At 45.2% G+C, this 25,039-nt stretch overlaps 1 protein-coding gene across 1 annotated transcript in view; it reads left to right on the forward strand.

Annotated features, from left to right (window-relative positions):
• RFX4 (regulatory factor X4) overlaps positions 1 to 25,039 on the forward strand; it is a 133,812-nt gene that overhangs the window by 102,206 nt on the left and 6,567 nt on the right. The window contains exons 15-18 of the mRNA XM_019544787.1: positions 529 to 648; positions 1,954 to 2,115; positions 11,910 to 12,072; positions 16,982 to 17,120. Of these exons, the coding sequence (XP_019400332.1) occupies positions 529 to 648; positions 1,954 to 2,115; positions 11,910 to 12,072; positions 16,982 to 17,120 (584 nt within the window). The remainder of the gene's footprint in view (positions 1 to 528; positions 649 to 1,953; positions 2,116 to 11,909; positions 12,073 to 16,981; positions 17,121 to 25,039) is intronic.

The raw sequence follows: 25,039 nt of genomic DNA on the forward strand, positions 1-25,039 counted from the left end.
TGAAGCTCTGAAGGCCTGTCTAGCCATCTAAATATTTTCTAGGCCAGTATATATTTTATAAAGAATATAGTTTTATTACTTTGATTTACTTTGACTTTTCCCATCCATCTAATCTGTTTTAGTAAGTGCTTGGGTATAGAAGAGGCAGCTTGGTACAAGACATTTCTTGATCAAGATTTGTAATTGCTACAAAATGATACCTATTTGTCAGGATACTTTCCTTAGGAACTAGAATCTAGACATAAGCTTAACTTCTGAGATGTGACCCAGGAATTCATATCACCTGTATACATCTAGGTATGAATGCATGTTGGCAATCAGAATCCAGATGAAAAAAATACCTTGACCTCTTAACGTTCCTTTAGTGTTGCAAATGACTCACCTTTAAGTGAGTGACATACTTTGATAGCAGGACTATGCAAGGCCAGTGGTAATTACAGTACCTTTTGAATGTTGTAAATGGGTGTGCAGTGCAAATACTAAGACCATTTATTGCTTTTTTGTTTGTTAACATCACTACATTACCAGGGTCCTTTCACCTTATTCACTTGATGTTTGATGACTACGTATTGTACCTGTTAGAATCACTTCATTGTCAGGAGAGAGCGAATGAGCTAATGAGGGCAATGAAAGGAGAAGGAAGCACAGGTGAGTGTTTTCTTTGCAATTCCTTGCATACCTATGATAATTTTAGTCTATAAGATTCACCCATTGCTACACATGGGCATTTCGTTATCCACATTTCACCCCAGCAAAGTCTATCCAGAAAGAGAACATTCCTTTACAACTATGTCATTTTTTTGAAGTCAGTCAATTAGGAGTCTGGTGTGTCTGGCTTGTAAGTGCCCTGAAGCTGATTCTGATCTAGTCTTACAGTTTGCTACTGGTCCTACTGAGTCTACTTATGAAAGTCTGACAATTTAATTTCTAAACATACCTTTCAGATTTGAGAAAAGGGTTTTTTTATTGATGGTTTACACCAGCTAATGTGCAAAAACCCAATTGTACTTAAATGACCCTGGTCCTCATTCCTTTCTCCCTTGTACTGGTTTAATTCATTTCAGTGGACTTATTCTTGATTCATGCTAAAGCAAATGAGGGGAGAGTGAATGAAAACTTAGATGAACGCCATCATTTTTGACAAATGGATGTTCAAGTCCCAAAGTGAAATCTATGGTCTCAGTAGAAATAACATGATTGTCAGTCCTACTGCACTCAGTCATTCTGTACTGACTCAACAGTACAAAGAGAGCAGCCACTACTTGTAACCTCCATCTTTAGGATGCATCTTGTGACAGGGAGGTTCCAAGAAGCATACAGTCAGCAGAAGTGACTTCCATCCCCTATCCTTCCTCCCTCCTTGCAGCTCTCATTAATTTGAATGGGAGTTGCATGGTCACCTCCCGTAATCATCTTTGAAAACTCAGTCCTCCATTTTAGAAGAGACTTAGTTTGTTGCTCCTGAGGTTTAGGAGAGTTAAGATGGTCCATTAGTTAAGGCAGTAGCCTGGGATGTGAGAGACCTGGGCTCAATTCCCTGTTCTGCCAGTGGCCTAAGGCAGAGTGAACAAGGCAACCACCTTGGCTGCTGATTGGGTGCATTGTGGGGGAGAAAAAACATGACAGCTGCTGGCAGCCACAGATGCTTGTGTGACCTTGAGGAAGTCACTTAGCTTTCTTGTGCTTCAGTTCCCCTTTTGTTGTATAAGATAATGCCATGTCCTTACTTCCCTATCTTCCCTATCCTTCATATACTTCCGTACCCTTACCGAGGATACATTAAAGGTTCCTATGGGTGTAAATAGAGGAGCATTTAATTTATGCTATATATCCTGAAATGCACAGTTGAATTTTGCCTCCAAAATATATATTTCTCATGTATATGATCTCTTGTATGAGGGTCCATGAAGTGCATTGAACAGCATCTTTTATGACCTGTCTTCTCATCCACAGCAGAAATACGAGAAGAAATAATACTGACGGAACCAGCTCCTCCAACTCCGTCCCCAGTGCCATTCTCCCCAGCTAAATCTGTCACCTCAGTAGAAGTGCCCTCTGCACCCTCACCTGTTAGCAATCAGTCCCCAGAGTATGCTGGCATAGCAACTACTACAGGTAGGTAGGCTAAACAAACCTGAATACATGGTCTTTGATATACTTTCCCTCCACCCCAAACAATTGTTATTTAAAAACAAAGACTGTGAGCCCTCTGCTGAGAAACTGACCCAACGTCTGAAGAAAATGCTCCAAAATGGATTCAGTACATGTTTAGTATCAACAATATACAGAGATCTTTCCTTTCCATCTTCTGAAAAGTGGCAGGAAAGTAGTACAGCAGAAAAAAATCTTAATGGATTCCTGTGCATTGTGGCCCAAAGTTCTAAAAGTTAGAGATATGAGTATGTTCTAGCTTCTGTCCAGATGTTCATGATCCTTGGAAGTGCAGGTCCCCAACTTTATTCCAGATTAGGGGTACACCAATAGAAATTTTTTGAGCCAATACCAGTGGCTGATTTTTAACGAGCCATATTGGCTGATATCAATCTGATTCTGATATGTGGCCCTGCAGCATGGACAGCTGTGTCTGGCTGGTAAGTACATTGTGAGGGAAGGGGTGGGGGGAGGGAAGGGACATGGGGGGGCAGATTGAGGCCTCCATTCTGTGGAAGGGTGTGGGGCTGGGGCAGTGGCAGGTGCTGCCCATCCAGGGCAAAGGAGGGGGCACAGAGAGGAGGGGGTGACTCCTGCTGCTGCGTGCATCTGGGAGAGCATGCATGGAGTGGGGGTATGCCACCCAGATCTGCATGCAGAGAAGGGTGGGTTGCCACTGAGGGCTTGGCCTGCACTCGGGGCAGGTGGTGGCAGCACTGGGAGGAGGGTCTGGGGGGGCTATGGTGAATTTTGGGGTGGCTGCAGCCCCCCCAACCCTCCTATCATCACTGCTAGTGCCTGCCCCGAGTACAGCCTGGCCCAGCCCCCCACCAGGAAGAACCCATCACAGTCCCAGCCCCAGCTCACAACAGGGTATGGGACAGAGCTGTGAATGGCTTGTCCAGAGGGGGTGGCAGGTCCTGCTGCTTCATGCACCCTGGGAAGGCATGGGGGGAGTGTACCCCTGGATCTGCACATGGGTCGAGGGTGGGGTGCTGCTGCAGACTGGGGCCAGAGCAGTGCTGGGGTCTTCCTGGTGGAGGGGTTGGACCGGGGCTGTGCTTGGGGCAGGCACTGGCAGCACTGGGAAGGGTGTCAATGGTGAATTTTGGGGTGGTTATAGCCCCCACAGTAGCCCCACTCCCAGCACCACTGCCACCTGCCCCAAGCGCAGCCTGGCCCGGCCCTCTGCTAGGAAGAGCCCAATGCTGCCCCAGCCCCAGCCTACAGCAGCAGCCTGCCCTCGCCCTGTGCGCAGATCTGGGGGCACACATCCCCCATGACCTCCCAGGGTGCATGCAGCAATGGGAGCCCAACCCCCCCCCCACACCGCCCCGCATCCAATGCTCCACCCCAGCTGGGCAGTGCCTGCTCCTGCCCCACTCCCTCCCTCACCACAAGGGCCGCAATCTGCGCCCCCGATGCTCCTTCCCTCATCACATCCCCCTTTCCCTACAGTAGACTTACCAGCCAGATGCTGCTCTCCATGCTGCCCAGTTGCATATCAGAATCAGATCAGTATTGGCCTATATGGCTCACTAAAAATCAGCCTTCAGTAATGGCCAAAAAAATCTCTATCAGTACACCTCTACTACCTACATAGGCAGTGGAAGGGGGTTGCTACTGGGGCTTAGCTGCCACAAACACCAGGGCAGCTCAGCCACAGGCTGCTGCAGCAGGTAGGGCGGGGTGCACACACTCAGATACCCTGCAGAGCCAGGATCACAGCAGGCAGTAAGTTTCTTTCACTCTACTTTCTTTATGACTGCCTGGGCTTGGGGGGGTGGGGCAGATTGAGACCCGCCCCAACAGTGCAGGAGGGAGTGGGGCAGGTGAAGGGGTGAATCATGCACTGTGGGGATTGTGCACAGAGGCTCAGCCTGGGGGAGCCAAGCAGGGGGCACATGGTGATCTCTGCATGGGGCAAGAGCAGCTGCAGCTGCAGGTTGGGTTCTGCTCCCTGCCTACACGCCTCACTGCTGCTACTTGAAAAGCGGCGTGGCACAGCACCATGTGTGTTTTTGCCACTGGATGGGCTGGGCAATGAGGTGGGCCAGACCCAGCACCACCACTGCCCACCTGCACAGCCTTCCCCCCTACCCTTCCCAGGAACAGCCTGGCACTGTCAAGGCCCCAGCCCACAGTGGCAGCCCCCCCTGCAGCATCTAGATCTAGGAGCACGTTCCCCCCCTGCATGCCTCCTGGGATGTGTGCAGCAGCTGGAGCTGCCACCCTTCCCCACACCCCCTGAATGAGCCGTGGCTCTGTCCTGTACCCTGCCCCGCCCCAGCTGTCTAGGCGTGGTGTTTTGCACAGCCCTATAAACAAGAAAACCAAACCAACCCCCAGAGTTTTGGCCCAAATTTAAATTTTAAAGGTGTTTAGACACCTAAATATCCATGTATATGAGGAGGGAGAATTTTTTGGGAGGGCGTGCTGAGTGTGCATGTGCATGCATGCACATGCCCCTCCAGGTGGGAAAGCATGTGAGGGAAGAGCAGGGGAGGGGAGTGGGAATGGGGCTGGGGCTGGGACTCATCAGGGATCAGGAGGGAGTGAAGCAGAGCTGGGCACAGGATCAGGATCGGGGCCAGGGTCCAGTGTGCCTATGTAACCACCCCTTCCTCCATGCCTGGGATCATTGCCTGGCACTGGTGCATGAATGAATCCACAGCTCCCCAGCCCCACACTGTCCAGGAGGGCCCAAACAGCTGGAGGGGATGGAGCCCCCAGTATGGCCCCATGCCCCCCCAGGAAGAGCTGGGGGAATGATCAGAAAGCTGAGGGAAGTGAACCAGGAGCTGGGGAATCAAATCTTAGTTTCTGTTTAGCTGCAAGCAAGCTCGGCTTTGAAACTTGAAACTTTTGAAACATTTCAAGTGCCCTTGTTTCATTTTGAAGCCATTTCAAAGTCTTTCATTTAATTTTGATTTCTCTGTTTCAAGCTCAAAATGTGTTGAAACAGCTTCGAAATGAAATGCCCATCAAAACTTTGCACAGCCTTACTGTTTAACATTTTGTTAATAACTCTCAATATCTTACAAGGCCAAAGTTTAGGAAAGGAAAGTCCTGGGTCTCTGCAGCTGCGTGCCTATAATTTCACAGGCAGTTACTGCAAATGCAGAAGCAAGTGGTATACATACAAGGTCTAATTCCTGTGTAGGAAGATAATCAGGTTGTGGCTAGGATTGTAATATCTGCAATTACAAAAGTAGGCACACAGTTGGCTTGTGTTTTGATAGACCTCTCTCCTTTTCAGGTTAAATTCCTCCTGTAAGCTCTCAGGTGTGCAAAATGGTTAACACATTGGGGATGAGGCCAGGACTAGTCAGGATCTTCAAGTCTGTGGAATCAGTTTTTTTTTTCACAATGTAAGCCCAGAAATGCAGAAAGGAGGCTGAAATTTCAATAAGTTCCAGAAGATATCCAAGGCATGGAGTGCTTCTTCTGCTGTTCTTTGAGAAAATTAATACTAATCAGAATAGAAAAACATATGAGCACAGGACTAGAAGGGACCCCATGGGCCGTCAACTCCAGTCCATGCCTACTGGCATTCATTAACAGAAGGCATCCTCAAAATCCCTTTGAAGCCTTCACCCATAACTACAAAGAACAATAACCAAAACACCAAGAGCACCCAATAACTTGCCATAGGTTAAGGGAGAGGAGAGGATGGTACTGCCAATGTCCTGTTGCTGCAATGACAGGGATGTATTTGCTTCATATATGGTCAGAAGATCCTAAGAAAAGGACTAGGCTCCACACTACAGAAGAAGATAAAATTCTAGCTGCCTGGGTCATGGCCGTACCTCTAATGCTACCCTTGAAAACCACAAGGTTAAAGTTCTCAGAATGAGAACAGTCTGAGGAAATGACAAAGGTGTGCATAGAAGGAACTTGCAGCCAGCATTGCAAGTTAATTTCTTTATCCCCCTTATTACATATTTGAGAGACTCTCTCTATTATAATATTTCTCTCTAGGCTCAGCTCTGCTAGGGTAAAGCCTCAGGAAGGAAACAGGGCCTTGCCAATTCAAAGAAAGCTGGGGAGGAGGGACAAGGGGGTAGCTGCCATCTTATCTGCTATCCTTCATGCCATCCCACCAGCTGGCTCCTTCCCTTCCCAACAGCGAGGACCACTGACTCCCATTGGGAAGCCAGCATTTTATTTTTATTAAATTTTTTGTTGTTGTTGATTTTTGTGGATTTCACAGGCGATCCCAGATGTTGTAGTTTCTGTGAAATCTGTGAAACCACAAATTAAGTAGGTCCCTACAGATAAGTAAGGTGACAAAAGAAAAGGAAAAATCACATATGGAGGACATGGCAGTGTTTTCCCTTGTGTATCGTGATGTTTCTTGACTAGCCAAGACTGCTGTAAAAGTGCAGGGTTCTAGGGCACAGGTGGCCAACTTGCAGTATGCATGCCATAAGTGGCATGGGCAGCCTCTCTTTGTGGCATACAGAAGATCAGGGAGGGGACAGGCAGCACAGCAACAGGTAGGGCAAAGAACAGAAAGCAAAGCAGCAGATGGGCGGGGAGCACAGGAAAGGAAGCAGAAAGCAGAGCAGCTGATTGAGCAAGAAGAACGTGGCTGGGAGCAGAAAGCAGACCAGCAGGTCAGGGAAAGGAAGGGGATCAGTGGACCACTTGGGAAGAGTGCTGGGTTAATTTGTGGCATGCCTGCTAAAAAGCTTGGCCCCCGCTGTCCTAGGATATAAGTTAGTATTTTGAATATATCATAGTTGATCAAAAAATGCAATAGAAATTTTAAAAAGAATAGAACCAATTGCTCATTAAAAGGAAGGGTAAAATGGCTGACACATTAGATTTTGATAGTATTCCAAACTCATGAAAAATGGAAAATGTATTTGTGTGGAATGAAGGAAAGAATATTGTTGTAAGTTAAAAATGATAAAGAAAAATGTTTATAAGAAAGAAAAGAAAAATACAAATGTTACATTTTGTCATTTTTTCTTAATTACTAATATCTCACCTGTACTAGAAAGTTTTTTGTGTTTTAACTATACTGGTGACACTGGTATAGTAAAATAGGCACATTCCTCCTAGTGCATTATTCCTTTTAAAAAGTGTTCATTTATAGCAGGGGTGGGAAATTATCTGGGCCTAGGGGCCACATAGGGAGTTTTGGTGAGTTGCTGCAGGTGGAAGGAGAGCGGTGCTCAGGTGCGAGATGGGGGCAAGGCCAGGATCATGGGGCAGGGTCACAGGGGTGAGGGTTATGCGACAGGCAGATGAGGCGAGGATCTTTGGGGGGGATTGGTAGGGGGTGCCGGGCATGTGGTGGAGGGGCTGCCTGAGTGCTAGGTCCTGGGAGCTAGCTGAGGGGGAGGGGAGGGGACAGGGGGCGCAAGCAGCAGAGCTCACCCAGGCATTGCGGTCCATGGTTGCCCCCACAGCGCTTCACATGGGGCTGAGCCCCACCCAGGGCAATCCCTGCTGGAAGTTGTCTGCACTGGCCAGGGCCACTAGCTCAGCCCCATGCAGAGCACTGCAGGTTTTAATTAATTGATGACTGCCCCCCTGCAGGCCAGATTGAATCAGTTGGTGGGTTGGACTCAGCTCACAGGCTGTATTTTGCCCACACCTGCTTTATAGGTATGAAATCTTAGGCTTATTTAGGTTTAAGAAGAAGAGCATGTACTGGTATAAATGTGAGAAGCATATCACTGCATCTATACTACAGCTTGTATCAGTATAACTGTGCTGGGGGGAAAAATCATCTCCCACTCAAAATACTGATAATATTCTTAAGTGTAGCTAGGGACCTACTTTGCGATTTTGCAGATTTCACAGACACTGTGAAATCTGGGATTGTCCATGAAATCCACAAAAATCAACCAGAAAAAATCTGGCTCCCCAGCAGGAGCCAGCAGTGCTCACTGCTGGGAGGGGAAGGTGCCAGCTGGCAGCGTGGCATGAAGGACAAGAGACAAGATGGTAGTTACTCACTCATCCCTCTCCCTCCTGCCAGGGACTCTCCAATCAGCGCTGAGGGGCAGAGTGGCATGAAGGGCAAGCAGCCAGCAAGTTGATCCCTCCTCCCCCCTGAGGCCTCTTAGCCAATCAATGCCGTGGCATGGGATCTCTCTGCCAATAAGCACCAAGGGGCAGGACTGCCACAAAAGGCCCACAAAATTGCCTGTGTAGACCACGATCAGGCCGCAAAAAACCTTTTGTCTCACTGTGATTTAAGTAGATCCCTAAGTATAGACCAAAGCTTAGTTCTCATGTAGTGTCAATGTGAAAAATCAAAGAATTTGGAAATGCAAGATCCAGATCAGTTGAGCTACCCATCTTTCCATGCTGATGAGGATCTGATATGTATTGGGTTGTTTTCTAATTGTTTTCATGCTTCTCAGCTGTGAATCTAGCCACCAGATCTCAGAAAATATATTTAAAAGCAATTTTGTTCCTTGGCTTTAACTTTTTTTTTAATTTAGGTCAGTGTAAAAACTGGAAATATTTTATAGATCTAAAAAACTCATCTGAGTCTTTACCAATAGGTTGCAACTTGTTAATTTAAAGCATGATAATGGTTTTTTCCTTGTGGTATTAGCAGTAAAAGTTAATTATTAAGCTTGGATTTTAATCTTTTTGCTTTCGCTTGCTGGTCAAACACAAAAGCAGCAAATTAAGTCACTGTATTTACATGACACCTAGCTAGACTAAGATAAAACCTCCATAAAGTGCTCCTGTGTAAAACATCTGGGATGCTCAGCTAACATTTTATTTAAATTTTCCCAATGAATTACTGAAAGTTCAGAAAGGATTGTAGCTAATTATCCTTTTAAATCACAAAGGCCAGATTAATGATTGCTCAAATGACACCAATATGGCAATAAAAGTGACAGCTATATAGTTGACTATGCAGTCATCTCTTAAAGCCCGTGATTACTCATTCGCTAATGTAATTGCTGTTAGAAAAACCTGAACTGGCTTACAGAAACTCTAAATTGTAAGCCTTCACTAATAGATAACTAATCATTTCTCCACTTCCTAGTCAAGACCCCTTCATCTCAGTTGCAAAAAAAGGATATTAGCATTAAAGATTAATTTCTCTAGCTCAGTAGCAAATGCTTAGTCAGTGTTGCCAGCTCTCATTACTTTAGTATGACATAATAGGATTCATATGAACCTGAGAGACTATCAGCTTCTTGTTTAAAATAAAAGTAAGCTTCTAGTCCCCATGCTTGCACAGCGAAGCTGAGCAATGCAAGCCTTACAGGCTCGGATCTCAGAAGGCAAAAAACCCCCAAGCCCCAAATGTATTATTTATAAGAGAGTCTCCCAATTTCATGGTAACTGACTCATGAACTTTAAACCTGTGGGGATAACAGTATCACTTACTAATGGCTGTGATGCCTACAACTGCAAGTATCCCAGTGACATTTATGAGCTCAATGCACTGTTACCCTGCACCTTGTATAGTCACTTACACTAATGCAAAGTGGTTGTAAAGTGCTGCCATTATGCCAGTAGCATTTTACAACCCCTTTCCACAAGCATAAATGACTGCACAAGAGGCAAAGCAACAGCTCATCAAGCCATAAGGGACAATTCACAGTAATAAGGACAATATGTGTTCATAATATCCGGCCCTTGGTACAAATCATACTTCTATGAATGAAATATGCTGGCAGCTTTGGCTTTGCTGTGTAATAGCACAACAGAGCTGTTGTTGGACTTTTAGCTGGTCTATTTATATGTTGTGCCTCCTACAAGTCAAATGGCCTCTCACTTCAGCATTCTCAGAAATGTAATCTGTCCTTAAAAAAAAGAAAAAAAAAAAGTAAAAACTTTTTTTCAAACTCTGAATGCTCAAAGCACAAGGAAGGAAGTGTTGTCAAACTTTTTTGTTAGTTCAGGATGCTCTTTGTTTCAGGAGCAGCCAGTGGCTAAAAGACTTCTGGAGTTCAGTCTTTCAACCCAGGGAAGTCAGTGGGTTTGATAGTAGAAGTAGTACAGGATTGGGACCCTAGTTTGAATTAAAACAGCTCATCTCAGTTGATATGTGCTTCCCATCCTGTGGAATCTGAACAGTTCCCAAAGCAGTAAGAAATGTACATTCAAAGGTTGCCCTGGAAGGTCTATTTTTCTTTTCCTTTCTTCACCCCATGTATTTCTCTTCCTTCTAGTCAGTAGGAATGGGACTTTTTTTCATAATGTGGTGCCATTCAGAGAAAAGTAAAGAAATGAAGTGGTTTTTGCATTTTGATCTGAGGTGATGTGGTTTTTAAATCATCCTGGTCTCTTCCATGCAGGAAGGCAGACCAAATTCATGGGCCACTTGAATTTCCTGCACACATATGACTCTTACTCCTAGGTTAACAGATCCCTTGTTCTTAACCAGGGTGCTGTGAAATCCTTTAAGGGTGCTGGGAGGTGCCACACAAAATCAGCTGTTAGATGGGCAAATACCTACACCATGATTCACAGGACATAAACCCAGAGATTCCTGATAGGAATCCATAGTCAGAGACCTTCTGACCTGTTGTGGTCTTCCTGAGCTCTTTACAACAGAAAAAATGCTCTATTATTTTTCCATATTCAGAAAATGAGTGAAAGCTAAGATCTAGTGTTTTCTGAGAGGTGCCTTGAATCTAAAATGTTGAAAGCAGCTGTTCTAAGGTAACACAGCTGATGCAGAAGGTTATGGCAAAGATTATCCCACAAATCAGGATGAAATCTCATGAAATCTTTGTTGGGAAAGGCAACATATGAACTGAATGAATATATGAATAAAAGTGAGGACCCAAGCATTGTTTAGCCCATTTCAGAACAGAAAACCTGTGAAGTCCCCATGTGCACTCAATTCTGTTTAACGAGCTAACAAAGGAATGAATCAGAGCTGCAGGAGATGATTTGGTTTATTTGCAGTGTTTGGGTCTGCCTGTTGTGTCAAAGGGTCTAATCTGGAGAGGAAAGTTTGCTCTGTTATCAGGCCTAAATTCACTCACAGGCTTTTGGTGAATTGAGAGGCAGTCTCAGATGTGTACAGTTTACTTCAGATCAGGTGATCAGGCAAATAAATCCATGTGTTTGATTCTGGGACTGAATTCTTGATTCTGGGACTTTGAGCCTGACAAGCTTGGGTGCATCCACATGGGCCCCTGTCTGTGCAGTACCCTCCAGAACTGTGCAGTCCCAGTGGCGCACAGTTATTTTTAGATGCCATGTCACATAGCGACAAGCTACAGTGATGTAGACACACCCGGTGACTTATAGTCTGCACTAGTTAGCAGGGTGCAGTTTAGGGTATGTTTATGTTGCATGATCCAGCACTGTCTAGAAATACCTGTGTTAATTCTGAACAAGAAAGCCAAGGTATTGGAAGCAGTATAGCTGCATTAGCAGGTGCTCCACCCAGATCAATGTACCCTGCTTCTCAGCAGGTCTAATTGTTCAGACCCAGGTCAAGTATTTATATTTGTGCCATGTAGATATAGTCTTAGTGATTGCTACAGGGAAAGGGAGATGAGAATTCACTGCATGTTTTATGTCCAAGGGTTGTATTTCAGAAGTGCCAGTAATGTTCAGGTTTTCTCCCAGTATCATGTATTCCACCTACTTGTGTCTTGCATCTATTGGTATCTCAGTCACGGGTGTTTTGTTGTTCCTGCCATACCCTTTACATTACCTTCTCAGATTACTTCTCTCCAGCAGTTTCAAAATGGCACATTTCCCAAGATTAGAGCTTAAGTTAACTGAGGCTGACATTCTTGTTTGGTGCACAGGAGCTATGCAGTCCTACACATGGTCCCTCACGTACACCGTGACAACAGCTGCCGGGTCACCTGCTGAAAACTCTCAACAGCTGCCCTGCATGAGGAGTCCTCATGTACCGTCTTCATCTGTCACACACAGGATACCTGTTTATCCTCACAGAGAAGAGCACGGGTAGGTCATTTCCCTTTGTGTTTTATTTATTGGTTTTAAACACTCATTAGAAATTACAATCACTTTTTTCAAGGGCACCTGAAATCCAAGATCTATTTTGTGATGTGACAGAAGTCTGTTTGAAATGTGTTGCTATGAAGTATATTATGCGAGATGTTTCCAGTTGGCACCTGTGTGCCAAGTTTGTTTAGCAAAAATATATAAGAGATTATTCTTGGGAGTTGCTTTTCATCTTTGGAACTCCCTCCCCCCTTGAAGTCCATCATAGCCCAAGACTGGACATCTTTTTGGAAACAATGTAAGATCTTGTTATTTGGGCAGGCTTTTAGCAAGTAGAGTTAAGTTTTGGGGTATTGTTTAGGGAAGTTTTTTTTATCATTTACTATTTTATTTTTATATTTTACCTGTCTTTATTACTTGCCTTGTTTTTATTATGAGCTATCCTGAGCCTTTTTGGGGGAAGGTGGCATGTAAATCAAATCAATAAACAATCCTAGCCAAAAATAGATGGAGACTTGGAAAGAGTCTTAAAGGGAAAAGGCAGAGATGGTATAATGGTATCATTCTAATTCTGATCCCTGATATTATCCTGTTGTTCTAGACCATCCAAATTAGCTGATCCTCCTATACCAGGTTCAGTAACAATGAACCAACCAGTTCTGATGTTTGGAAAAATAGACAACTTAGAACCAGAAAAAAGAACCAAATTGCTTCTGCAACGTTAAAAATGTAGCCAGGCTTCTGAAAAATGCTGATCCATTGAAGTAACCACAAGTGCAGAAGTCAATGAACACTTTATAAAACTTAACTAAGATGCATAACACTTTCATACCAACCACTGAAGAGAGGGCCATGCATGCATCTGGTTTAGAGTATCATGGTCAAACCTCATTTGCCCTGTAAGCATTAGTAGTAGTAATCATTGTAGTCAAATCATGTGTGTCTATTTGGAGACTTGTAGGAAAACTAACATTTTCATATTTTGCTTTCTATGTGGTTTGACAACAGTGAGAATTTCATGATACTGGACTTGTGTGAGAATGAATCCAGTAACTTACCGTAGGCTGTTTTGGGACTCAAAACTCAATACATAGCGCCTTTCCAATGTCCACTCAAAGATTCAATATAAAACTCACTTAAAATCACAAAAATGTGTGATTTTTTAGATGTTATTTGCAGAGAGAAGAAGAAAAATAGGAGACCTAAACTGCAAAGAGAAATAGGGTATGGATCTATTGCTATGCTGCAGGGAGGGCAGGATATGTTTTAAGGAAATTAATTATAACCTTAAAGTTCACCAATTCAAACACAGGGTAAGCCTGAGAAGCCAGGCAAGAAAATCATCGTTGGTACAAAGATTTCCAGGTTTCCAGTGAAAGCTAAATAACCACAAAGGGCACAATTTATCCTGGGACAGAGGCCAGCCAAAAGGGTTATGTATCATCAAAGGCTATGGCATATTCAGGCTTTGAGCTGTTCCTCTGCCCAGAGTAAATTTTAGATGAAATGTAGACTCTCACCTTACCAGCATACATGAATAGGGAAAAGAGCTTCTGGCTTTTCTAGCAAAATTGCTGCAGGAGTTGCTACCAGTCAGTGTGGAGGATGATCCCTTCTGGAATGTAAAAACTTTACTGAGTACTTAAATGAAGAGAGTACTGAACGAGATCAAAGCTTTTTCCACTGATTATATTTTACCATATAATAGGGCTGAAGGCAGAGGGTGCAGATTTTTTTGAGTTACCCTCAGAAAATATAAAACAGTAATAGGTATTTTGTTTGTTTCATTTTCTGCATAAATGAGGAAACCTCTATCTTGGGGCTAGGGGTGCCAAATAAAGTGAAAGGTTGCTGATAAAAGGTGCTTCTGTGAATGTAAATGCAGAGGAGTCATCAGTGTTTCCCTCTAAATGTTCAGGGAGGGCAGCATTACATAGTTTAGGGACCTAGCCTTCCAGAAGGTACTGAGGTAGTGGCATTCAACTGTGGTTGAGAGGAGAAGAGATTTATCCGTCTATTTGTTCTGGTGGAAAAAATTGATGCTAACAGGACTGTTACATGCTACATTTCTTTCTCTCTTAAATATGTCCTTTTTACGCCGTTTACTGAAGTCAAAACAGGAATCAGTGGGACAATATTCTAGTCTATAGAGGTTCTTAGGTAGCCATTACTAGTATTTGAATAACTTCCAGTAGGTCATTTGTAATTCATATCGGTCCAGAGTAGTTTGTTCTCTTATCTCCCTCAGGAAGGAGAGTTGGCAGTTGAACTGAAAGTTATTTTGTTACGGCTTTTATTTTAGTTAATGCCATTGCTGTTGATATTGTGTGACTTTTTAAAATACATACATTGCCCCATGTCTGCATTAGAGAAAGCAAGGTAAATGAAATGGAAGGTGGTAAGGTTGTATGATGATCCACAGTTCCTGTGAGTTCATTCTGCTCTCTCGGACCAGCCTTAAGAAACAGAATGCTCTGTCTCCTACACAGATGTTGCTGACCCTTTTTTGAGAGAGTTTCATTGCAGCAAGGGAACGGAGTTGTTTTTTGATCTGTGAGCGAGCTTTTAGACATCCTGAGCCCAAGCTATTGAACATGTAGAGTATAAGGACCAAGTTCTTAAATGTAATTCAAGTCTGTGGGACACCAGTGTAGACAGAAGAAGAAAGGTTCGAATGTACTTGCAGACCCCAAGTTGATGAGACTTTGTGCCCAGCTATGTCACCATACTCTTGTCTAGCTGAAAAGTGATGCAGCTGTGAGTAATTGAGGTGAGCTCATCTTCTTCCTGAATGGGATGGTATCTCCTGACCAACTGGAGATAAGAGAAAATGTTATGCCCAGAAGTTGCTAAATAGAATTTAGATCAGCAAGAAATCTCAACTCACTCTTGGATTACGGACTGAGTTGACCAGCTCTGGGTGTTCACCTTGAAGCAAAGGAGACTGCTGCACAGAATGATGTAAGACTACATGATGTAAGGCTTCCAGCTGACAGAAAACTTCTTATATCAGCCTCTTGAACGAGGCTGCCCAGGAGACTGGAGCAAGGAACAAACAAGGCTGTCCAAACATGGAATAATGTATAAACAGGATGTAGCAACTCCCAGGTGTGTCCTTCCTTCTCTTCACAAGGAATCTGGACAAGCTGTATCCTGTGGACAGTGCCTGAATCAGTGCTGGTGCATTTGAAGGGGTGAGGGCAGAGCCAGGGAGCCACCACTTTTCACAACGTGGTCTAACGCATTTTTTAGCAGAAATAGGCCACAGCCATAGCAGGAGGAACCATGCTGCCATCAGCTGCACACAGACAGCTGTCCTGATAGGCCAGTGTCCTTTGCAGAAAACACATGTATTCAGGATAGCACTTAAGCACAAGCTTGGGTAATGCTAATACCCACCCTTTGAGCCCTGGCCCTGTGCTGTATATTGCATTACAGAGTGAAGAAAAGCATCTGGCCCCAGGGGTTGAAGGCATCCTTTGTCAACCGGGTGTTCTGCCTTTTGTAAACTGTCTGTTCATCTGGCTGGGAGTGCTGTACAATTTCCTAAAGTGCTAACGTAAGAGGAACGGAAGATTGTTGAAACCCCTCCGTATTGTGCTTTTACCCTGAGCTCCCTACAGGTGACACATACTAAAATCAGTTTAGAAAAAGTGAACAACTACCTTGCCCCTCTCCAAAGTATGTCACTTCTTTTCCCCTGCACTGTCCTCTATTTCTATTTAGCATGCACTAGAGCATGGGAAGGGCTGGCACAGGGGCTATCTGGGGGCAGGGAAGGGTGGATGAAGGCTGCAGCAGTGGTGGCAGTGCCCAAAGGAAAGGTCATGGGCACTGCTGGAGTAGTGGGGGCAGGCGCAGGGTACCATATGGGAGAGGAGAGCATTTACCTCCTCACAGAGGGGGATCTTGTGGCACACTTCCATCGCTCTCCCATAGTACACCCTTTGAGAATCACTGATCTAGCACTTGGATGGCCACACAGAGATGGGGAGAGAATAGGAAGTTTCCAGTTCCTCGCCCTTCTGCATAACCTAATTAAAGGTTGACAGGAAACTGGTCAGCTGCACAGAGTGGGTATGAAAAGGGGTAGAAAATTAGTGCACGACGCCCAGCACAACTTTGGAACAAGTCTCCTGACAAAGTGGGAACGTGGTGTAATTCCAAAGAAGTTCAGCCCTTAGGGCCCAGTTCTTCCACTCCCTTACTGAACCAGACTTTTCTGTGGAGGTAGCTTCACTGAACCATTGCTAGGAGGAAGGAACCACATGTTAGTAAGAATGGTGGAACCAGTCCCTTGCAGGGGTCAGTAAGATGTGGCTTCTGGGCTGGATTTGGCCCAACAAGTAGTTGTATCTGACCTGTGAAAGTCTAATCTGGCATGGGGGATCCGCAGCATGCAGTTGCACCATGTCACCTCATCCTTTCTACAGCACCCCTCTCTGCAGCCTTTCCTGCTACTCTCATGCCTGTGTTTGCCCTTGCCACAGAATTTGCTCCTCTCCATTAGTGGTGAAGATAAGCCCAGGCAGTTTAGATACTCTCAGGTGGTGGAGATTTGTGGCCCATGGTGTGGGCTGGGTGACAAGCATTAGCCCATGGCAGGAAAAGTTTGCTGACCCTTGGCTTAGAGAGCTACACACATGATTGTGTGATTGAAAACGTCTGCTACCACACAAACACATTGCGTGACCACCACTCTGTTTCCTCGTAAGAGACATGATTTCACTGTGTGCTTCTTTGGGTTGACTTGGGAGTAGATTTTGAACACTCTTGCTCCAAGTTAACATTCTCCTGGGGAAACTCATGTCAAATATCTATTGCATATCATTAGAAAAATATATCGGCACAGTTAGCTGGAATGCAGTTATTGTGAGTACTAAGTGGTGTTGTTTAATTTACATTTTAGATATACGGGAAGCTACAATTATGGCACCTACAGCAACCAGCACCCCCACCCAATGCAGAGTCAGTATCCATCTCTACCACATGATACTGCCATTTCTGGACCGCTTCACTACTCAGCTTACCACAGAAGCTCTTCACAAGTAAGACTTTTTAAATCGTTAATGCTTCCTTTCACATATTAAATAAGTAATTTAAAACATCTCTATTCAACATTCAAGCAACTTCAAGTCACCTTTAGTGACTGATATTTCCATGTTACATCCTAATTTTTATACAGCCTGATGTTTATATTCAGCCTTTCTAGACTATACCGGTCTTTAATTTCTCAGAAGCATTTTCATCCCGGCTGTAGATGCTTTTTTTTTTTTTTTTTAAACTGAATGTTATTTTATTCTTTAAAATTGTTTGGAGTGCTACAGCCTTAAATATAACTAGCAGGATATAAAAAATGTTTCTTTACCAAGCACTAGTCTAAACAATTTAAATAACAGAACACTTGCATTAGCTGTTCTGAACTGGAACAGATGTTTTATTTGAAATAAAATTGTCCTAAAACAGAAATACTGACCTAATGCAGAGGGTATAATTTAGGAACTTTTGCCCAAGACAGGAGAGTGGGTAAGGAATTTTCCAATTAAAAAACATTTCTCACAAATAATCAATTGCACAAAAGAGTTTGTTTAAATATGTCGCCCAATTTGAAAAATATTTTTACATAAACATTTATGGAATTGTCAAAATAGCATTTTCAAGTTTTCAAAATTGTGCTTTCACTAAAAAGCTAAAAAAATGTAAACATCAAAATAGAAATGAAATGGTTTAAAATGACTGAAGTAGTGTTTTATCTGAATTTGTGAACAACTATTTTTGGATTATTATATCATAGCAGTTTTCAAGATTTGTATTTTTTCTCCCTATTCAAGATGAGAGAAGGTTTCAAATGCTTGCAGGGCATGGAAACTCATTTTCTACACGTTTCTGTTAGTATATTTGACATTTTATCCTTCTGAGGGAAAGTCATATGTTTCAACTTGTGAAAAATATAGCTTGAATTTCAGCTCTTAACAGAGGCTCATTATTTTACTAGTCATAAAAATTAGACTTGCTTCCTTTGAAATATTCAGTTGAAGTTCTGGATTCAAGAATAGCAAGGTGAGATTTGCCATTGATTTCAGTGGAGCCACAATTTCACCCATATTTATCATCATACAGTTACTTTAAAAATGTTTAACACGTGGCCCAGTTATATTGTTCAATCTAGTGTGCACCTGTGAATGAAATATGCATTTATTAAAGTTGTTGAGGCTAGAAATAACTTGAGGTGATTTAAAGCCATTCTGTTGGTTGCTCCAAAATAACCCCTTACCACTTATTAACATGCATTGGACTTCTTTTGCATTTCACATTTAGGACTGATGTCAGCTACTCTAATGAAAAAACTATGGGCCTAATTTACTCCTGTTAAGATTTAATTATAGTGAAGTTAGGCTGGCATGAAACTGGTATAGCACAATGGCGAATCATCCCTTATGTCTTCTAGCTCAGGTTTATTCTTACTCACTGTGCTCCTAGCATTTTGTTTCTGAGTTTATTGTGAAGAACTCTGGGATGGCTTTCCAGAAAAGGCACTATCTGGGCTGCCTTTGGATTGTAACGTTTATAGCGTACATTAACTACAGTATTTTGGTACTTCAGTTCATCGGACTGGGCATGTGGAGCAGTGGATCCAAGGTGGGGTGGTAGTGCAGTTGCCTGCCCGCCCTCCCCCTCCGCCCCCCAGTTTGGCTGTGTAGTGAATATGCAGTGGGCTTTCTGAGCTCACCAGCATGTCAGTGCAATTCCATGTGGAGCTTACACACAGCTCTGGAAACCAGTGGATGAGCACTACGGCTGCTTGCCCTCTCCTCCCTCTTTCTCCAACCCCACCCCTGCTTAATTCAGTGGCAGCGGAAAAGAGGGAACCTGGGCTCTGGAGCTCCATGAAAACAGGGGAGCCAACCAGCCCCCATGCCAACCAGTTGTTAAGTTCAAAGCTGTCTGGGCTCACTGGCATCCAGGATCACTGTGAGGGCGAAGCAGCCACACCCCATTCCGCCATGTGTCCCATGTACAGCAAGCTCTCTTCACTGCATGCATGCTACGCTGCCAAAGAGGGTATAACTGCACCTGCCTTTGCCTCCCATGGGTTTGTCAGAACCAGTGTGCAGTCTGGGGGGGGCAGGCAGAGCTACTGGAAGCAAGAATGAAGTGGTTCTACTAATCATGGCCTGATTATGTATTGAACTGGAACCCCAATTCTGTTCCCAGTTGTATCACTGGCCTGCTGGGTGACCTTAGGTAAATCAGTTTCTCTCTCTGTGCCTTAGTTTCATCACCTGGATAACAATTCAGACTTCATTTGTACAGCATGTTTCTCTGAAGGAACATCTCTGTCTACAAACTAGGTAGAGCAGATTGTGGAGAGAGTCCTCCTGTGACCTCCTACGCACCTGCCTTACATCTGGTCCCGTACCTTTTATCTGTAGTAAGGAGGAGTGGTGAAATCTGTTGTACCAGCCCACATGAATATTTTAATCAGTAGCAGCCAGCTTGGACTGAAATTTCTTTTTCAAAAGAAGTGTTTGTTATCATTCACATTTAATTCAAATCTAAAAGCCTTGTTTAGCACAATTACATATGCAATTTATCGTGTCTTTTGTGCCTAGAAGCCAAACTGGAAAGGAGTCTCCTTGTGCTTGGCACTGTGCAAGCAGAGCAAGAGACAGTCCTGCCCCACACAGCTTATAGCATAAATCAGTGGTGCTCAACCTTTTGGCTGTGTGGGCCATGTGAATGGTATGAGGTCAGTCTGTGGGCTGAATTGGACCCTGGATATCCATATAAGGCCTAAACGCCCAGATTGTGCATGCAGCCTTGGCTGGCTCCCATGTGCTGGGACTGGCCCTCATAGACCAGGCTCAAGCCCTGGGGCCCTTTGCTGCTATCACCCAGTCCCACATGCTGGGATCAGCCCCAGGGCTCTACACCACCTCCTCCTAGCCCTGTCCACTGGGATTGGGCCCTGCACTGCCTTGCACATCTGATCTAGCGCATAAGGCCGCAGCTCACAGAGTTCCCCACAGATGGATGACACAGCATAGGGGGCCTAACTGGCCTATGGACCAGGGCTTGAGACCCCTGATCTAAATAGACATGACAAATGGATGGAGTAGGAAGGTGGCAGTTAACCTACGAGCAGACTGCACAGCATGGTTAGGGACAGACATTCACAAAACCTGAGCCTGAATTGATTCCATCTTTGCAGGTTAGTCCAACCTGCATAGATTGAATTGATTTGCAAGTGAACAAACATTCACTTTTAATTCCAGAAATGCAGGCACATGCCTGCAGTGGCTCAGGCTAGAAGCCAAGGGGTGCTAGAGCAAGCCCTCCCTTCCCTTTGGTAGCAGCTGCCGGGCTGGAGGGAAGCTGACCTGAGAGGTGTAGCCAGTAGGCCTGTGCAAATAAGGAAGTATTCAGTTTGGATTTGGATTTGGCTGATTTGGAGGACAGTTATTCAGTTTGGTGATTTGACTCACTGTCCCCATTCAAGTAGGCCAAATTGGCTTTTGAAAGATTTGGCAGTGATTCGGAGAGTTTCAGTGATTCAGATCGGCCGGGGAGAGGCAGGCATAGCCAGGAGCTGCAGGTTCTCCCACGGCTCCTCCAGCTGTGCCTGCCTCTCCTCGGGTGGGGGGAGCCATGGGAGAAGCCCCTATGGCTGCCCTGCCTGGCTCCAGCCTCCCAGGGCTTTAAAAAACAAACAACCCCCCTCCACCAAAAAAAACCAAAAAAACCCAAACAAAACGTTCCACACTCACCGGTTGCAGCAGCGGTAGTCAGGGCCTCTGTGGGGATCCCCCCATTCACCTGGCACCCACGTGGCAGCTGCCTCATGCCTTATGGCTGTGCACTGTCTAGGAGCTGGGGTGAGCACTGCCAGGTTCTGGGTGACTGCTGCAGCCAGTGAGTGTGGAGCTTTTTTTATTTTAAAGTGCTGGGAGGCTGGGTCCAGGCAGGGCAGCCATGGGGGCTTCTCCCACACCTCCCCCAACCTGGGGAGAGGCAGGCACAGCCAGAGGAGCCATGGGAGAACCTGCAGCCACCTGGCTGTGCCTGCCTCTCCCCGGCTGATCCAAACCTCTGGATCTCTGAATCTTTCCTGAATCAATTTGGATGCTTTGAATCGATTTGGAGCTTTTAATGGGTCTCCCAGTTCAATTCAGCTTTAGAGATCTGGCCCCCAAATCAGGCCAAATCTCTTCCAAATCAAATCAGCAACAAGCTTTGCACAGGCCTAGTAGCCAGGCCCTGGCAGGCCACTAAGTATGATTATGGAGGTCTTTAAACCCCCACCCTGGTCTGCAGAGATCCCAGCCAGGCTGTGCCTGGAGGGAGAGCGGGGAAACAGCCCTTGCCAGGCTTGTCCCTGAGGCCAGACACTGGCTCGGCAGCACCTCAGGGAAAAGGTGGTGGAGGGGGATTAAACTCCCCTGTCTCCCCTCTGGGGCACGGGAACCCCCAGCCAGGGTCTGCCCAGCTTTCTCCCTGCTTGTACAGTGGGGGGGCCTGGCCAGAGCTGGTCGGCATGGCCCTGCCATCTGCCTGGTGCTGGAGGTGCTGGAGCTGCAGGGCTGAGCCAGGCCGGTTCACAGGTGCAACTGAGGGCAAGTACACAGAGGACGGCCCAGGCTGGGCTGCGGGGGTCAGGCCTTTGTCTTGGGCTGAGGACAGGGGCAATGGTTGGCCAAGCAGCGGACTACCCAGGCTGACTTTGAGGTGCTAGCAGGCCTGGAGCACGGCAGCTGTCTGCCAAGGGGGCTTGCAGCCCGCACTGTGGCCCTGTCCTGCGCAGCACCTGTCAGCTGCAGCTGCACCACAGGCTGTACTCTGGCTGGGGCCAGTGGGGCTCTCCTGCCTCCCTCACCTCCAGCTGCTGCTGCCATGTGGCTCTGGGTGGGCGGGTAGAAGCTTTAGCCCCATGGCTTCTGCCCAGTTGACAGAGCTCTGGCTCCAGCTCTGGGTGCTTTCCACCTCACCTCGCCCCCCTCCCCTCCCAGGGGTTGCTCATCACGCCAGGCAGGGAGAACAGGTAGAAGGCAATTGGAGCTGGAGCTAGAGCTCCAGGAACTGGGCAGAAGCCACTGGGCTAAAGCTTCCACCCACATAGAGTGGCGCTGTGCAGTGGGGCAGGAGCAGGAGATGCAGCTGGTGGTGAGGGGAGCAGAACAACCCTGCTGAGCCCAGCCACTGCATGCCTTTCCTTCACCTCCAGTAGCTGCTCCCCCCTCCAACTCCTGCCCCTGCCCCACTTTTTGTTCTGTTACAGGTTTAAACCAGTTTCTGATCACTTAAACCAGTTTATGTGTAACTTCTGTCCTTAGCCTGTGGCTGCTAACATCAGGTTGGCATCTAGATTTTTTTTGGTTTTCTTTTGTCGCTTAATTTCTTTCAGTAGGGTTATGATTGCGAGGGAATAAGTCTAGGGGAAGACTGGGAGGGACAGAAGCAAATAGCCAAACAGCTTACAGGAGGGAATATCTGGAGTGCAAACTGTAGAAACCAGACTAAAGACCTCACTAGCATCCATGAGCTGCTACTTGAGCTGCTGCGTTGGCCTCTATCTCCAGATGACTCATCTATACATTATCACCTCCCTTCAGTTCTGTTAGATGACTGAGTTTTGCAATTGAACTAATTTGGTATGGGATTGGGTTTACATGCAGAATCTTTCCAAATACATCTCAGGCTTCACCTCATGCATTATTATTTTAAATCTAGTACATTCCACTGGCATGTGCCAACCACTTTTAGATCATTACACCCTGGATCTGGCTCAGCACTTAAAGCACAGTGCAGCCCATACTATGAAGTGACTGACTACCTGGTCTTCCAGGCAACTGTGCAGAACTGTATGCTCAAATGAGGCTCTTTCTCCCATCACTTAGAGAATGGGCCTGGAAATTTTGACAGTTAGGGAGCAGTAGCAGCATTAATTGCCGCAATTCTGAACATGAGAGACTGGTGCCTTCTGAATCTGAGGCGGGGCACCGGCAGAAGCCTCCAAGGGCAGCAGCCCTGTCAGGGGTGGCACCAGCCCTGCCAACAGCATCGGTGTCGGCTGTCAGGGGGAGCACTGGCCCCGTCGGGGGGACACATGCACCGCCATGCACCCACTACCAGTCGCCTATGACTCTGGATTGCACCAGCCAGAACTGGCATGTCAACCCCATGCTGGATCAGGCTTGTGGACTGACCGTACACACTGGTTCTGGCCCATGGGGCCTGGAGGTTGAAGACCACAGCACTAGACAGTACACATTTATATTAACAAGTCATTTTTTTCTTTGCTTCTGTTAATGATCCCATTAGTGTGAGATGCACAGGCTCATTTTACTGTGCTTCCTAGGTAAAAGCCCGGGTTGTACTGCTCAGTGATGTAGCACAACACTCATTGCTTAGGGCTTGTGGGAACCAAGGCAAAGGTGGCTTTAACCCTGCGATCCTGGGTTGCAAATCACAGGGTTAAAGATGTCTTAAAGTCCCAGAACTGCTGCATGGACTATACTGCAGTTGATAGACCCCTGCTGCACTTCATTTAACAGCCAGTCTCTGATGCACCCCCAAGCTAAGTTTTATAAGGGGATCCTTGGACAACAGCATTACAAATGCCTAGCACAGTGCCTGAAGTAGGGACATTTTCTCTCAGCTAGAACTGGTGCCTTTAGGATCAGTTTCCTATACTTTGGCCCTTTTATCTGGCCTACAGGGATAGGGTGAGGCCCCCTTCCCATCCCTTGTCTCCCACCATACTATTTAACTTTAAAAAAAAACAAGCAGATGAATTAAAAATAGTTTTTCTATCTATCATTCTGTGCCAGAGCCACCTCATAATCCTGAAAACTGTAGTACATTTAGCATCAGTGTTGGGGTTAATACTGATCTTTAGCTCTTAAAATAATGATCAGCATATCCGTGTCCCATCACAGACATTTGAATCATTATTCTAAACTGTAAAGTATTTGCAACAGTCCACTGGACTGATTTGGACTGGATTGAAATAACTACATGTTTTTCTGAGAAAATAGAAAATGATTTTTAAAAAGATCTTATTTTTAAAAAGTAATTATGGGTTACATTTTCAAAAACTCCACAAGTCCCATTTTCAAAAGCCCTTAAATCGCTTTGTCATTTTTTATATTTTTTCTTATATCCTTGATTGACCAAAGCAAGTCAAACCTAGTTCTGTATAGAAAACAGCCATATCTAGCATTAAAAAGGCACTCACAATAAAAGTCCTGAGATCGTTACAATATAAATGTCCATAAAGTACATTTATAACCACAACTTTAATGCAGATATAACTTTGGATTAGGTATTTGTGAATCTCAGAGGTGAAATTTGATGTGTGTAAGAATGGCTTGCAATACATTTCAAAAGCATGAGCTAGTGCAGCAAAAAGTTAGAGCCGCATTTATAAGGAAAACATTTTGCTGTTTGGACAGAGACACCTTTCACCTCCTTGCATAATCAGTCGGCTAGTTGAAGGGTAAGAATAAAGAGATTATTCTTCATCCTCATTCTGAAGGAACTCAGACTTCATTGGTGGGAGGATGTCATATTTTCTAAAATAATACTAAAAGAAATTGAGTTAATTTTACATTTTTGGGCAAGGCCTTAACAATAATCAGCTTAAAGTCACCCACATTTAAAGGGTTTCTTGTTTAGTTTTAACAGCAGTGGCAGCAGCAAGCGTGAGTTAACCCAAAAAATGGTAATTTCCTGTCAAGAGCTCTCCAACAAATGTCGCCTTTATATCTGGCAAAGATCACTGGGCCCCAGTGTTTTGAGTTCAGCGTGCTTAAGCACTCTTCATTAAACCGGATGTAAAGTGTGAAAGGTGATTCAGGCAGCATGGGCAGGCATCCGCGCAGATGGCTATGCTTTGGACACTCCAACAAGGCTGAATAGATGCTTCATTGGTTGAGTTAATAGTCAGGCAGGGGCCAATGGGCACTTT

The sequence above is a fragment of the Crocodylus porosus genome, unplaced genomic scaffold (assembly GCF_001723895.1).
Source record: "Crocodylus porosus isolate Cpor-Errol unplaced genomic scaffold, CroPor_comp1, whole genome shotgun sequence".
Lineage (NCBI taxonomy): Eukaryota > Metazoa > Chordata > Crocodylia > Crocodylidae > Crocodylus > Crocodylus porosus.